The 15,523-nt window shown below is 36.4% G+C and overlaps 1 protein-coding gene across 1 annotated transcript in view; it reads right to left on the bottom strand.

The window, feature by feature from the left end:
- Positions 1 to 15,523, bottom strand: part of RBFOX1 (RNA binding protein, fox-1 homolog (C. elegans) 1) — a gene marked incomplete at its 5' end in the record, with an annotated part of 100,382 nt that overhangs the window by 67,419 nt on the left and 17,440 nt on the right. The window contains one exon of the mRNA XM_009585361.1: positions 1,351 to 1,431. Coding sequence (XP_009583656.1) covers positions 1,351 to 1,431 — 81 coding nt within the window. The remainder of the gene's footprint in view (positions 1 to 1,350; positions 1,432 to 15,523) is intronic.

Raw genomic sequence — 15,523 nt, 5'->3', positions numbered from 1 at the left:
TCCAAAAGAATCTCCCTAACAATGAGATAAATGAAATGTCTAGATATTTTCCTAGGAAGATAATTTTGGTCAAAGATTGGTATTTCAGTCAAAAAGGAATAGTGCATTAAAAATGTACTATAGGGAACATTGATTTAGACAGTAAGTATTTCATCTCTATGTTACCACAAGGATTAAAAAAAACACTGCTTGGGAAAGGTGACATAGTACAAAATATTCTTGGAGCATCTGGAAGAAAATGCACATTTAATTGATAATTTCAGTTCCAATTTAAAACACATCATATATTTGTTAGTTCACTATATATTTGTAGGCTCCTGATTTGAAAGCAGATTCCATATTTATACTGTAAAAGCAGCAGCTCTACGGATGATATTCATAGCTTTTGACATAAGAGAGTTACATGACTGTAGAGATGATCGCTATGGAACCCTTTTGTCCTCATTCCTGGTTTTAATTAATAAAAGAAATTAATTATTTTATAGTCTAGACAAGCTTTAAAAGAGCAGAATTGCATTCGAGATTGAATACAGTCTTCATAAAGAGCATATCCGATAATGATGTTAAATCAGACAATGTAAAATATTTTCTTTAGAGAGGACTGCTAAGAACACATAGCAAATGCCGCTGTTCACCCTAATTCAGCAAGCAGCAATTACTATTTCATTCGGCTAGAGGCTTCTTCATCTGACTAGATTTTAGAATGGGCATCAGTGGTACCACCAATACAATCTAATACACCCTCAGAAGAATCGGTTCCACTTCTGCTGCAGGATTTTACAGGAGCCATTGCTACTCCAAAATTTTGTACAGAAATACGGCTGATGGCAGCATCTATCATTTCAGCTTGCCTTTGCTATTTTTATTAGGGCAGCTTTTTATAATGCAAAATACCCACTTACACACAGTCTTTTTCCTTTTGTAAATAAAGACTTCATATCTATTTTGTTCCTGACACAATCAAACAGTGGCATGATATGAGACTTTTTGTTTATTAAATCGAAGTTGTGACCAGGAAGGAAAAAGAAACACAATTTCATCTTCTACACAAAATGCAGAGTGCACAACAGTACTGGATTCCCAAAAATTTCAGTGTTACTGTAGAACTTTTGACCGTTTCAGTAGAACAGTGCAATATACGCTGTCTTTTTTTTTTTTACATAAAATATACTTTGAGGATAAAGATGCAACTAAAAACACCGAATTATCTGTTGACGTTACTTACACACGTTTATAAATACCGCATTTACAAGAGCTATTGGGAAAGTTTACAGTTTTAGGGGGCTTAATTCACATTAATGTGCTTTTGTCACAAAACAAAACAAAACAAGAGCCATAACACTAGCTTACTTGTGGATGTGTATACTAGTGAACTGGGGGCACTGTACACGGGAGATCCCTCCTGGTTTGCCTGGCACAGCAGCACCCTGCCTACAAGAAAGAGAGAGAGAGTGGTATCTGGTTTTGGAACACTCGAACTAAACCTCAAGTTTTATCTCAAAACAGAAATAAAGTCACAACCGGAGCAGTGCGGTGAAGCAGGGGCACTTTTTGTCCTTTGACTTCAAAGCAGAAAGAGCCCCAATAAACATGTACAATTTTACATTCGACAAAGCAAAACACAGACATCCCTCAAAATGCAAACACCCTTTTTATCACGCGGGGAAGCTGGTGCGCGCCCTGAGCGCTTGCAGCGCACAGCGGTCCCTCTCCCAGCTGCTCTCTCTCCCTCTCTGCCCTGTCTCTCTGAACCAGAAGCTGCCCGGTTAGCTCTGCTGCTGACGGGAGCCATCAACCCCCCCACACCACCCGGCTACTAACTTCTCCTCTCCCTAACTTTGGCTGAAACGAGAGGCTACTCAAGCAAACACCGCAGAGAACTCAGACCGCACAGCTCCCCCACGCAGACGTTAGGCCCAGTACGATCTCAGTGGTATCGCTTAAATTAACGCTGGTGCAAGTAAAAATTGAAATATTACTAATACATGTGAAGATTTCAGTATTTTTTGCTCAAATGAGAAATACATAAACATAAGTTACTTTCCAGTATATAAGCTGGATTCAGGATTAAGAACAAAACCAAATAAAAGAAATGAAGCAATTTTTTTTCTAAGAAAAAAAGTAAAAGTAATAACCAAATCCATTTAAAACAACACTTTTGCAATGCATGTTCATTTTGAACAAATGACAGAAGTTTAGGCTTATTTCCTGGTTTTTTTTAAAATGGAGTTAAATAAAATGCCTTACTGTTTCAATATCTTTCTTAAAATTATAGCTTAGCAGGCTTAGCTGAATATAGATTGAACATTGATTAGAGGTAGAAACAACTATACTTTCACACTAGGAAAAAAACTTCCGCACCTCTGGAATACAGTCCACCAGGAAGAGCAGGATGTGACACATCTGTTTTTCAGATATATAAGTGCATATATCTGTATATACACACACACACAAAATTATATATATACATGTACTGACATACTTCAAGCTGTCAGGATTTGTGAATCACACAATTTCAAAAATATTAAACTTACATGAAGATTTGTGAGACACTAGAAGTTGTGCATTGACTTATAAGCAATGTAACTCAATAGAGTTGAGTCAAATATGTTTGGAAGGATAAGATTAATTACAAATGGTAGGCATGTTTTCCATACAGTATTACAAGAGCAATTCTCAACTTACATTCAGTTACCAGACCAGAGTTCTTTCAAAAAATGTTTTTAAAAAACTTCTTTCATTAACCAGTTCTTTGATTATTGCTTGCAGCTGTCAGTTGAAGTAGAAATACAGGAAATACTGAAGGAAAATAATTCTTGTAATTTATGCAATTTAACTAAGACTGTGAGCACTGGAAATCTCATGAAATGTCATGCTTCTAACCTTCCCGGACAATAGCATACCCTTAACTAACAGAATTTGGAAATGCTTGCTTTTTTCCAGACATCCACTACTAATCTGAAAGATGAAACAAGCTAAAAAAACCCTTTTCCTTACTTTAAGATAGCATATAGTTGACTATATCGATATATATATCTCTCCCAGCCTTCCAAAAAAATCCACAACTGGAAGCCGTTAAATGAACATATGCCTATTAAGATCCTAACGGCAAGCATCATTTTCAGGCTAGTAGATAAACAGGCCCTATCAACACACTTGACACTAGGAATGTGTACATTGGAAGATGGATGTATTTAACACCACAGATGCCTCAAAACTTGTGTTACCACAGAAGCCTGAAAATGAAAGTGAGCTGAAGGCATTCATCCAGCTGAGTGAAATGCAGAAAGGAATTATTAAAATCAGTAATTTGCATTAGGTTTTAAGAACAATGTAACTATAATGATTTCAAATATATTTAGTAAATATATAAAGTTTTTTAGAAATTGAAGATTATAGTTTATGTTATTCAACATAAATTCTAGATGATACTTTGCTTGTTCCATGGTCCATAGGTATTTCCCTATTCTTTGCAGCATTCTTACATTTTTTCTGATTTCATCTCATACAAATCTAATTTACCCTACTCGAGTCTTCTAATTTGTAATGAAGGTACTTCAAAACAGATGCTTTTTTCATCCATGCTACTAGATCGTATTTAATTTGTTGCATAGAGCTTTCTAATTATATTTTGACAATCTGCCTTCAAATTTGTACATAAAATTAATACGAATACCTAAAACATTATTATTAGATTTTGTTTGAAAAATATGGAACTTTTTAATCTACTTTTGTGAGAAAAGATTATTTCTGCTGTAGCTAATTTTGGTATTAAAAATATTTAAATTGTATTTAATACAACTGGGGAAAGATTGAATTATTTACAATAAGTTCTTCTGGATAAACTTCAGAACATTGGAACAATATATAAATTCCCTAATGGGAAAAAAAAAAAAATTTTCCTCTAGAATACTAAATTCTAGCATGACAGAATAAAGGGTGGCTTGTTTTGTTTTGTTTTAAGAGAGAGGATTTTAAAATAAAGTTCTTAATATTTCTGTTCAAACTGTAATTTAATAATATCATGGAGCTGATGAACTTCAAAAAATTACAGTCATGCAAGAGTTCATCTTTAATTCTGCAATGCCTTCTGTACCAGCATCTGTAAGGCTGGTATTTTCTCCTTAAGAACAATCTGCATGCTTTTTTGCATTTCTCTAATACAAGCATCTACTTGTTTGGTCACAGCAGACACGTGACCAGTGATACAGGATTTTGGAGGTCATCAGCAGAAAGCTCCTCCTGCCTCACTCCGTCAAAAGGATCAGAAAAATATTAGTGTATATATATGAAGAGAGTATTCAGTACAGGCACACGGGAAAGCTTTAGACAGACCAGTGGCAGAAGGGAAACTGAGGCAGCCATGCTGCTAGCTGTAACGGGGGGAGAGTAGTCTGCGGTGGCTGAGCCAGGCCACACCAGGTGGCTGTGCTGCGGCAGGGCACGGGGGTCTCAGCTGAGCACTGCTGCAGGCTTGCAGAGATCCCCCAGACTGATTCACCACTCATCCTTGGCGTACAGCCTGGCAGCACGCACAAAAACATACTTTTCAAGATCAAAAAATATTCCCACCCATACTTCTCTTCCTCCAATGTTTTCTCCTACAGTCCATGATTAAGAATGTACTGTTTGATTAGGTTCTTCGTTGAAGCACTATAGTTATTTTGAGAAAATAATTATTCTAAAAATATTCAGGGCTGTGAGGAAAATTATGTGAAGTCATTAACATTTTTAGAATACCAAAAATTCAGTTCCCAGTGGTTCCAAGATATTTGACTAAAAGTATTTTTCTAATTTTTTCATACTTTCAAAAATAAATTTTTGTGTATAGTTCTTACTTACATGATTTATATAAATTAATCTACAGAGCATAAGTGGAAATACCAGTGTACTAGTGATGATGCACAGAATCCTCACTGGCTCATACCTGACATATGACAAAGTTCATTGTATTTCTCAAATACTCAGGTAGCTAAGAAATACCCAGGATCAACAACAGGAGGACTTTCCAGTAAGTTATAAAGGATTTTAAATCACTTCTGTTAAAAATAGCTTTTAGGTTTTACTGGACCCACTGTGTAGCCGGCATCACAGACAGCTTAAAAGTAAAGATCTGGAATAAGTTTAAAAGAATTTGTGCAACTAGTTGGAATCTCTTATGGCATCCTTTGTGGAAGTATAAATTAAAACATTTTCAGCAGAAAAAAAAATCATACCATTAGTTAAAATTATGCTGCTGATACAGAATTAACAGTGTTGCAAGGCCTTGATCATGTCAAGGAAGTAGATGAAACTTTTAGAAACCTTCGCTACCAGAACTGTATAAAGTTGATATATGATTACTGAGAACCTGAGTTTACAATGCATCACCTCCCAGTATAGATGGCTTTGCTAACGAACAAAAAGTTTCCAATTTACCATGCTGTTATTTATCCCCCCAGGATTTTGGGGGATTTACAAAAGGGAAGAAGACAGAAGTTGCTCTCTCCAACACTCCAGGGCAAACCCCAGCAAGTTTCTAAGTGAGAAAAAAGGGGAAAAACTGATTTCCTGCTTTCACTTTGGGAATCCTAAAAACCACAGCTTCATATAAAGCTCTTCAGACAGCTCCAAAGATGACAGTGGTACTGAGTTCTACATAGGGTACAGCTACTTCCATCATAACAAGACGGTAATCACATAAGCATTTTCAGTGGCAGAAATTAATCAGGCCAATATCCTGGGCTGGTCTACGTTGGGTATTAGTGCACAGGTAGCTAAAATGAGAGTTTATAATATAGGAACTAAGGAAGTTACTACATACAAGGAGATTTAGTGAAGATTACATCACTCTAATCCATTGTGCACTTAGCTTCCCAGGTGAAGCAGCTCTTCTTTATAATATTTATTCTATTGTGTTACCAGTAAGAGCTTCTTACTGCTTTTGGCAACTAAGTACCAGTTCATACATTCTATAATACTATTTACCAAAAAAAACCCAAACAAACCCACAGGAAAAAGTGAATAAAAGCTATAAATATCTGTGTCCCATTTTGTCTATATTATTATAAAATGTTATTTTATTACTCTAATCTAAAAGCTGCATTATTTATTAAATTCAGTGATTGTTATTTCATTTTCCCTTTCTCCCAATACAGCTGGATGTTACATAGCCCAATCTTCTCTCAGTCATTCTGATCACTGTTTTTCTTTGTACCTTTTGCAACAACTATTATTCCTATACACTTAATTCCTCTTCCATATACAATGCATGAAGAAAACTACAAGGCTGCATTTCTCATCAACGTATCAGATTTGCTAGCGTATCAAAGATCCTCATAAACAATCCATGCCTGCTCTTGATTTGCTGTTCTAAAAGTGTAATTCAATATTGGCCTTTCCAGACAGAAATAGCATTATCTTTGTTCGGGTCTGAAATATTGTTCTATAATGGGTTATTTCAAAATGTGTCACAGAAATGGATCAGAAACACCTGACTAAAAGGCCACAGTTGTACAATAATAGCATATGTTAGCTTCTGTTGTCCCATCTGACTAGGGAATTTAAAGAGGGTCTCCTGAATACATACTAGTTGTTTTCTTAGCCCTTCGTTATCTATAGTCAAGCTACACGGCCTTAGTATGATTTTAAATATGCTGTTAATTCCAAAACAAGTGCTTCTTGAGTGCCTTCAGTTATTTGGGATCTTTCCATAACTGGAATAATACTTTTTCAGATTTTGACATAACCATTCATGGATGGTTGTGTTGACACATTGAATTGTTTCATCCATTATTAACAAGGAATAAAGTAGCATCATCCAAAAAATACACACCTCCCTTCTTCCAATATGTTAAAAATACAACCAAAACCTGTATTTAATTCCCTCAAAATTATGTATGGAGTTTCACTTAAACAAGAGAATTGCATGGTAGGAAGGAGAATCTAAAGTAGTTGATGTCCAAATGTGAGTTCCGTAAGTCCAAATCAGTATCTATATTACCTTCTGACAGCAAACCTGAAATACATTGAATTACTGAATAACCTGTGTATACTTTCTACTGGTAATGACAACGAGGATCTGTGCTCTATATGTACACTTATACCTATGTAGTAAGTCCCTGGTCCACACATAACCTCACATCGGTTATTAAAAATGAGGGAGGGGGAGGACAAAAAAAAGACTGGGGTGGTGGAGGTATGTGCCTCTAAGACATTTTATAAGATCTCTTTCTATTTAAAATGACAATTTTCCTTCCATCACTTTTCTAAGCATAGTGCATGTTTCTTTATTATCACCTCTCTTAGAGTGTTACCAAAACACTCAGTGAACTTAGGCAATGATTCAGGTAACAATGACTCAGGGAACAGCAATGCAACAACAAACATAATTTATAAGCTCTCCTTCCAATTATTCTTTGCTGGTCATATCATTCCAGGCTTTTGGGAAACAGACCTCTCTCCCCTGTTATATACGTTCATCGTCCAGTATACTAAGTCACATACCGGGATTGGTAGGTGTTTATATCATGTAAGTAAAAATCAGATGAGCAACAAAGTCTGAAGCTCTGGTAAGAATTTTGTGTGAGATTCTCCTAATTCTTCTTCTCCCCACCTCTTCCTTCTGTAGCACGTATAACTCATCACAAGGTAACAGGGATCTCTCCTTCTCCGGGACCTGACATACCATACACAACTGATCAAACTACTTACCAGTATGTATTGTGGTTTCTTAGACTGGTGTCCTGGGGTTAAACCACGACAACTGGGAAAAACCTTGCAGACAGCACAGGAGCTGGGAAGCAGCAAATTCTTTTAAGCTCTGCTCCCATGCCAACATCCTTTTCCTGCCTCACAACATGATGACTTGCTTTAAAGCTTCACCCACTTCATCAATGAAAAGTGGAAAGGTATATCCACTATTGATCCACTAAAATTCTCACAGACTGCTTTATGAAGAATAGCTTGACAATGCAGCATGGCACAATCACTGGTGTTTAGTGGCAAATTTAGGCTGTGCCATGGTACTGTTGGTATGTGGCAAAGTAATGCCAGCTTAAAAACACACACTGTGTGACTGACTTGTTTCTATTTTCATTAGCATGCCAACCTTACCATAGATGGGCTGTATTTTGCAGGAACAATTTATATAATGTTTCCCTTCACAATGTAAAACAGTTGCAATAAACCACCCTTTCCAAATAGAATTTAAAAATAATTAATCAGCCACAGACATTCCTTGTCTTGCAACCAAAATGAAACTACTATGTCACAGAAACTCAGCTGCTGCTTGTACCAAACTACATAACAAGCCTAGGGAGTTTACCTGTGCTTGTTAGTGAATTTTTATCATTGGCATCCAAGTGGAAATCCTTTTCACATACTGTCACTAAAGAAATCCCAAACCAGAAATGCACTATGTAATCATGTAAAAAATTGGAGTAGTACTGTCAGTATTGCCCATAACTGTAACTTTCCTACAAAATATGTTTACTATATGATATATATATATACACACACACACAAATTCAGGTGCACATAAATTGATATTCAGTGATATTCACTGCCATTATCTTACACTGGGAGATGTGTCCCGCTGAAGTTGTTCAGGAGCTTTGAAAATCAAATCTTTACTCCTAATCTTTCTAGGTCCTCCTAGCAGACTGAAAGGTATGTAAATGATGGTTACTCTTGGTTCATTGTACTTGATCTTGGTTCATTTGTAACTTTGAGAAACAAACATGAGAGAAATTCTGAAGTATAAATATAAACTCTGAGCTGGTATTCTACTATTCTTGAAACAGGATACTTGAGAATATAAAAAATACATTTATATTCTGCCAATAACTAAAATAGGTCACATTCATACAGATGCCTGACAAGTAAAGCCAGCAATATGAATAAAATAATGAAATAAATGAAACTAGAGCCTTTCTGCTCAAACACAAACACTACAGTTTCACCGTGGCCCTGGAGGTATTACAAGTAGATGTGTTTATACTTTATCCTCTCATATTGTGTCAAGACACTATTTTCTGTGTAAATTACCTATTTCAGTAAATCGATAAGACAGAGATGCAAATCTAATGCAATTAGATGCAGAGATGCAAATTACTAATCCCTCAGTTCTATTCACTTACCCCAATGGATGTTGGTTTTGACTTACAAATAAAATTCTATCCTGAATGACAAGCTGAGAATATAAAAGAGCAAAAATTGAATCGTTGTGCATAATCCTGGCTTTAGTTAGTCTATTTCTTCCCTACCCCATGCAGATTCCAGAATTTCAGGAAGCATGAAAAAAACATTACAAAAATGGTCATGCAATGTTTCCGAACTTTCCAAAACACTCAGTTTTACTAGAAGCAGTTCTATGCTTGGAGATTTCCCTCAAAACAATTTTCACAAAGAAAATCTGATACCACCAAACTGACAGAGATTGTGTAACACTGTAAAGCCCAGCTTCATCTCAGCTACCTCCACTAATGAGTAAACGAATGAAAACTCAGTATTTCGAAATTTACTCTCAATAAGTATTACAAAATGCAATTACAATGCAAATGTATTGGGGATTCTGTCATCCAACGCCCAACATGGGAAAAAAATGCAGAAGACGAAACAGAAAACATTAGCTATATATTTGGAATACAATTCAACATACTCTTAAACTGCTTTAGCATTAATTTAAAGATGTAATCAAGGTTTAACACACAGCAGAGTTGTTTTCCATTCCACTTAACTGTATTAACTTTACATTTCATATATTACTTTATTACTTTACTTTTCAGTATAGTTTGTCTGCCTGACTGTCCATCCTAACACACGGATCTTCCTAACTTTGTTATTCTTCTAATGAGAGGAATTTATTCCTCTGCATAACTGCTGTTAATTTGCCTAGCATTGCAAATATCCCACCCAGTCCTGAACAAGCAAGTGTTTTAGTGATGACCTTGTAGTTTTTCTTAAATTTTCCTCTGAGGGATTCTTAAACCACTGCTTTTTATATAGATCCATAGCTGATATTTGAATTAGAGTCTCAGTTTATTTGATCAGACAACCACCATGCATATCGTAGCCTAGACCTCAGGTCCAGACAGTGCACACCCAGGCTGACCTCTGTTATCAAGTAACTGGTGAGACAATAGCAGTAGCTATAAACCAGCTGGTTTTATATCCCACCTCTAAATCTACATCATACACTACTCTGGACCAGGTTTAGTCTCATCCCCTGCAGCAGACAACCCCACCACACACGGTTCAAAGCTGTCCAAAAGGCAATCTGTGTGACATTGACAGTCAGCGTGCACATGGAGTCTCCAGTACAGCTGCCAGTGCAGTTTCTTGCAAACAGAATCTAGTTTGCGTGTACTAAACCTGCTCTGCAAACCTCAAGCCAGCATGTGGCAAGTGGGGATAATTTTCAGATTTGCTTAAAAACCATGCTAATGCTGCAAACTAATGTATTAACAAGAGGAGGCCAGGGAGACAGTTGTGGGGGAAAAAAAATCTCAGAATAATGTTTATAATTAGACAGTTTTAGGCTGCTACCATATTTATTTAATTTATTTTTGGTCCATCACTAATCAGGAAGCCATAGAACACATTTTCACTAACCACCAGAATGACATTTAAATAAGAGAAGTCCAAGCATTATTTTTCCTCAAACGATTCTCTTTGTGAGTAAAGCACGGTACTTAACTTTCTTTTTAGCCCTTTAAAAATTGATCAATTCTATCCACAATAAAACATTTGAAAAAACATACAAGAAGTTAGAAGCAATGTAATAACAAAATAACAAAGAAGTGACAGTACAGCTGCTGCTTGATCAGAACGCTTTCTTTTGTTTTATTAAAGTATCATTTAAACAAACAAGGCATACTAGATGAAATTAGGAGAAACATGGAAACGTGAACAGCAGATCAAGAGGTGTTGTTATTCCCCCAACACACACACACACACACTTGGTGCCAGCAAGACTGCACCTGGAATACTGTATCCAGTTTTTAAACCTACTACCAGCCACTCCAGTTCAACTGAAATGTGGCTAAACTGGAGAGGATATGTTGGAGTGGAACCAAGATGGGCAGGGGTCTAGAGCTCATGTCCTGTGAAGAGAGGTTGAGGGAACTGAACTTGATTAGTCTGGCAAAGAGGAAGTTAAAAGACAATCTAATGGCTTTCTCTACTTGAAGGGAAGTTACAAAGATGATGGAGCCAAAATCTCATTGGAATGGTAGCAGATGATAATACAAAATGTCAATGGCCACCAACTGTAGCTTGGGAGGTTTAGGTTGGACATTAGGAAAACATTTTTCACTAGGAGGGCAGTGCAGCACTGGAAAAGGTTACCTGAAGAAGATCATAAATCTCTGTCTTTGTAGATGTATACAGATTCATGGGTCACCTGATCTAGCACTGGTGTAGACCTGCTTCAAAAAGAAAGTTGGACTGCCTAACCTCCAGAAGTCAGTCCCAACCTACATTTCTATGAATTTGTTGAGAAGTGTCTGGTCCAGTGTCAAAAATCTTATTTCATGGGTGTGAAATGTCCAGGTTATCACCACTGCATTCCACAATGATTATGCTACATCTGGGTGGGCGCTGCTCTAATGTATTATACCAGCTCACCGGGGAAAAGAGAAGGACTACAGAAGAACATTCCTTCAAACAAAAGCAGTCTTAAACTAAACAAAGGTATGTATCTGAGATGAGCGATCATTTGACTACAAAACTAAATGTCAAGATGTAATCTGAATACTTTAACTTGGTGGCCGTTGACTGTAACCCAAGAATGTGACCTTCATATTGCCTCTATAGTCTCAACCATCTTGCTGTCATTTGGGTGGCATTTTGACATGTTGGATATAATTAAAAAAATAAAATTTTCAAAATCATCGAAAGTGTGTGCCTAAGATAAAGTACAAGAACACAGCGAGCATGACACTCTTCTCACAGGCGTTACCCTAGTTTTCAACCATTTGCAGCTCAAGGACTTCCTAAGCCCAAAGCAGCCTCTGTGTATTTAATAATGGTACAGTGGATTTCCCTCCCATAAGCTAACTATAACATACTTTTAACACACATGGTGTTCTGTGCTAGAATAAGGTACTAAATCAAGTAAATTGCAACCATAATCACACATTTAATTATGATTATACCTGGTCCTGTATTCATCCACTGACTCAGAGAACACGTGTTAAAGTAGAATTCAGGCTTACTCATGCACAGGAATTTATCATTCCAAGCCTACCTCATACACACTGCTTTATCTTTGGGTCAGACATTATAAGAGGAGCAAGTTTACCTAAAGAAAACAAGAAATTTTCATAAGCGCTACCCAGCAGAACTACCACTGAGGAAATTTATTACCTAGCAGTTGAAAGGGAAAAGCAGGTTTTTGAGTTAGGACCTCAGAACGAGGAAAGGCATCTTACTCCTTTGTAAAAAACATGCAAGGCATACAGGAGGAACAGAGGCTAGAGAACTTTTGCCATTCATTGGCCCTACTTCCTTCCCTACAATACCTATTTAAATAGACTTTTTCTGTTCTTCTGTGTATTACTTCATTTCTACACATTTTTTCCATCCCAGAACAGCTAACGTAACAATTCTTCACCTTGCCTCCCTGCCTCAACTTTGTGCTTTGCACCCGAGCCAGCTCTATCAACTTGGTGGCCCTGTTTTGTCATCTCAGAATATTCTTTGTCTACATACAGTGATTACTGATACGACTTCTAGAAAAATCTTCAGCATCTGAGATCTGACCTATCACTGGAGAATGGTGTAAGGCTGCTGATACTGCACCATAGTAGGGATGCAGCACTAACTTCCACTTAACAACTCCAAATCCATTGACTCCAAGTAGTGAGATGGGGTCAGCGTGGTTTTGCTGTGCAGTCACCTAAGACTAGTTCAAGTGGGATATCTCAGTAGTATTAACTCAGGCTGATTTCCAGAAAACTCAAGACCTACGTCTCAGCAAGACTGTACCAACAAGCAAACAGATCCAAACACCACACAGCCCCCGCCCAAAAACCTCCTTTCCCCTGTTTTGAAAGAACTCCAACTTTCAGCAAATACGCAGTTTCTGTTTTTCCAGATCCTGTTTGTGCACAAATTCATCATAATCCAATATCAAATGATTCCTCTATACCAGACTGTGGTCAAAATTCCTGAACTTTTACATTGAAGAAGCAGGAACTCCCTTCTTAACCATTCTCTATCTTCTGGTATAAAGCTCTATCTACAGTTCAAGATTTACCACGAAATAATCAAGCGTATGGAATTTCTTTTAGAGATCACATAGGAACAGTACCAAAGCCTAAATGTATACTGTGTTATTAAATATACACCCAAACAGAAGAAACATCTTTACAAGGGTAATACTGACAGTATCTGTGATTTTCTCTTTAAAATGTGCAGACTTCGATACAATGATAAATACAGGCCGATTAACCTTGCTCCAGATTTAAATGTATAACCAATTTACTAAATTAATCTTTCAAAAAATAAGAGTCATTGGCATTATTCTTCGAATAATCTTTGTTTAGTTTCCATGATGGTATACATTTTAATGAAAAACTCGTTATAACGTAGCATAAGGCATAATTAATTCTGGAAGATTTTTTTGAGTAAATAGCTAGTACAGATTCTGAATTCCATTTTTCTACTGGCTTTATTAATCTTTCATAAACCAGTATTTCCACTATAATGGCTTGTAACAGCTCCACAAAAGTTTAGAAATGCATTAGCTGTCATCAGTGGTGTTAGTCTAACTACAATGTCATAATTTGTATGATGGTACTTTAACATTATGACTTTTGAAACAACAGTTACAGCTTTGTTTTATGCTTTGAAAAGGAGCATCTATATACAACAGATGGAATATTAAACAATAATTATTTAATTTTTCTGAAGTTAGAAAAGTACTTAAACTGTTTAGCTAACAATGTTGAGAATACATTTATATAGGAAAATCTGCTTAATCACTGGCTAAGTTCAAATCTAAGTGTATGTAATCAAATTGTAAAATGAATTAATATATATATAGTGACAGACAGCCAATTTTCACCAAAATTATGCTTTACAGGTATGGTACAGTGAACTTTTACCCTAGGATTAGAATTGCTGTGCAAGCATGTAATTCAGCTTCACAAACTCCAAACACCTTCACTGGGAAGTGTTTCTAGGGTATTTGCTGAGCTTATGCAGGAGTCACTTAAATTCAAAGAGAAACACTAGAAAGATGAAATGAATCCCAGGTGCTCTTACACTCCAGAAATAGATGCTTTAAGACATGAACAAAGAAAATCAGTGTTAGCAAACATACAGGAATCCTCTCTTCCCCTGGATTCCTCTTATTTAAGTGCATATTTATATATATAGTACTATGGTATTTCTTCACTTCTTAATTATATATAACATTATATTTCAAAGTTTTAAACAAACTTGTGAAAGAAAGTTTGTTACAAAATCTGCTTCTTGGAGGATACTGCTAGCTTCCAAATCCACAGCATGCTAAAAAGCCCCCGGCATCTAAAACTGCTCTGTCTTCTAAAGGCTTATAAAATAGTCAAAAGCACAAGCTCTTCCCCTTTCTTTCGTTTTAACTGATGGGGAAAATTTTCTAAGCCACCTTGGAAGGATAACTACTAACTGCCCAAGAAATTGGGTGCCTACAATAGTCCTCACTGGGTTAAGACTATTTATGAAGTGCATACAACTACTCAGCTACGTAGGATGACTCTTGAAACAAGCTTTTGAAAAACTTCTAGCACTTCATGACTATTCAGGAAAAATAATACGTAATTAGTCACTTAAGTAAAATGAGATTGGGATCTCTCTTACTTGTCATTAAGCTGTGCTCCATGACTTGTTCTAATGGTTCTTCTTCACTAGTCTTAAGTCCTTTCTTTCTCCACTGTCAACTTAAATTTTGAAATTTTTGAAATATTGTTTGTTGGTTATGACTAGACAAGAATATTTTCTCATGTGGGTCACTGTGAATTCAACTGTTCTCTGAAAGAAGATTCACTAGATTTCCGGGTAGTTTCTTAACATCTTTTCCCCCACCTTGCATACTGGAACTGTCAAAAAGCCTCTCCAACGGGTATACGCCCTAAAATATATTTTCTGCCATTTACAAGGACAAAGTCTTTTAAAATGGCCTTACTGTGTCTCAAGCTATCTGCTTTAAAGGACTGATCTATTGTAATAATACGGGTGCAACAATATTCTACATTCCATTAAGAAGAGTGCAAGAGATTGCTCAAAAATTCATCATTTCAAAAAACAAGAGAAAAAGAAGAAAAATCTGCAATAACTTAAAGGAAGATCATGGAACTTCACTTTCAGACTGCCCAATGCTGAAAGGAAGGCTATGTATTACAGATAAAATATACACCATATAAAAATACATAAGCAGGTAAAAATGATATTATAACAAGCCACGGAAACAAAGAATGTAACAACCTACGGTAAGAAAGTACCAGAGTACTCCTAGTAAAGAAACCAAACTGCAGATCTGTATTTTGCCAGCCATAGA

The sequence above is a fragment of the Fulmarus glacialis genome, unplaced genomic scaffold (genome assembly GCF_000690835.1).
Source record: "Fulmarus glacialis isolate BGI_N327 unplaced genomic scaffold, ASM69083v1 scaffold69, whole genome shotgun sequence".
NCBI classification, from domain to species: domain Eukaryota; kingdom Metazoa; phylum Chordata; class Aves; order Procellariiformes; family Procellariidae; genus Fulmarus; species Fulmarus glacialis.
Note: the sequence above shows the minus strand (reverse complement) of the source record. Positions and strands in the feature narration are given on the sequence as shown.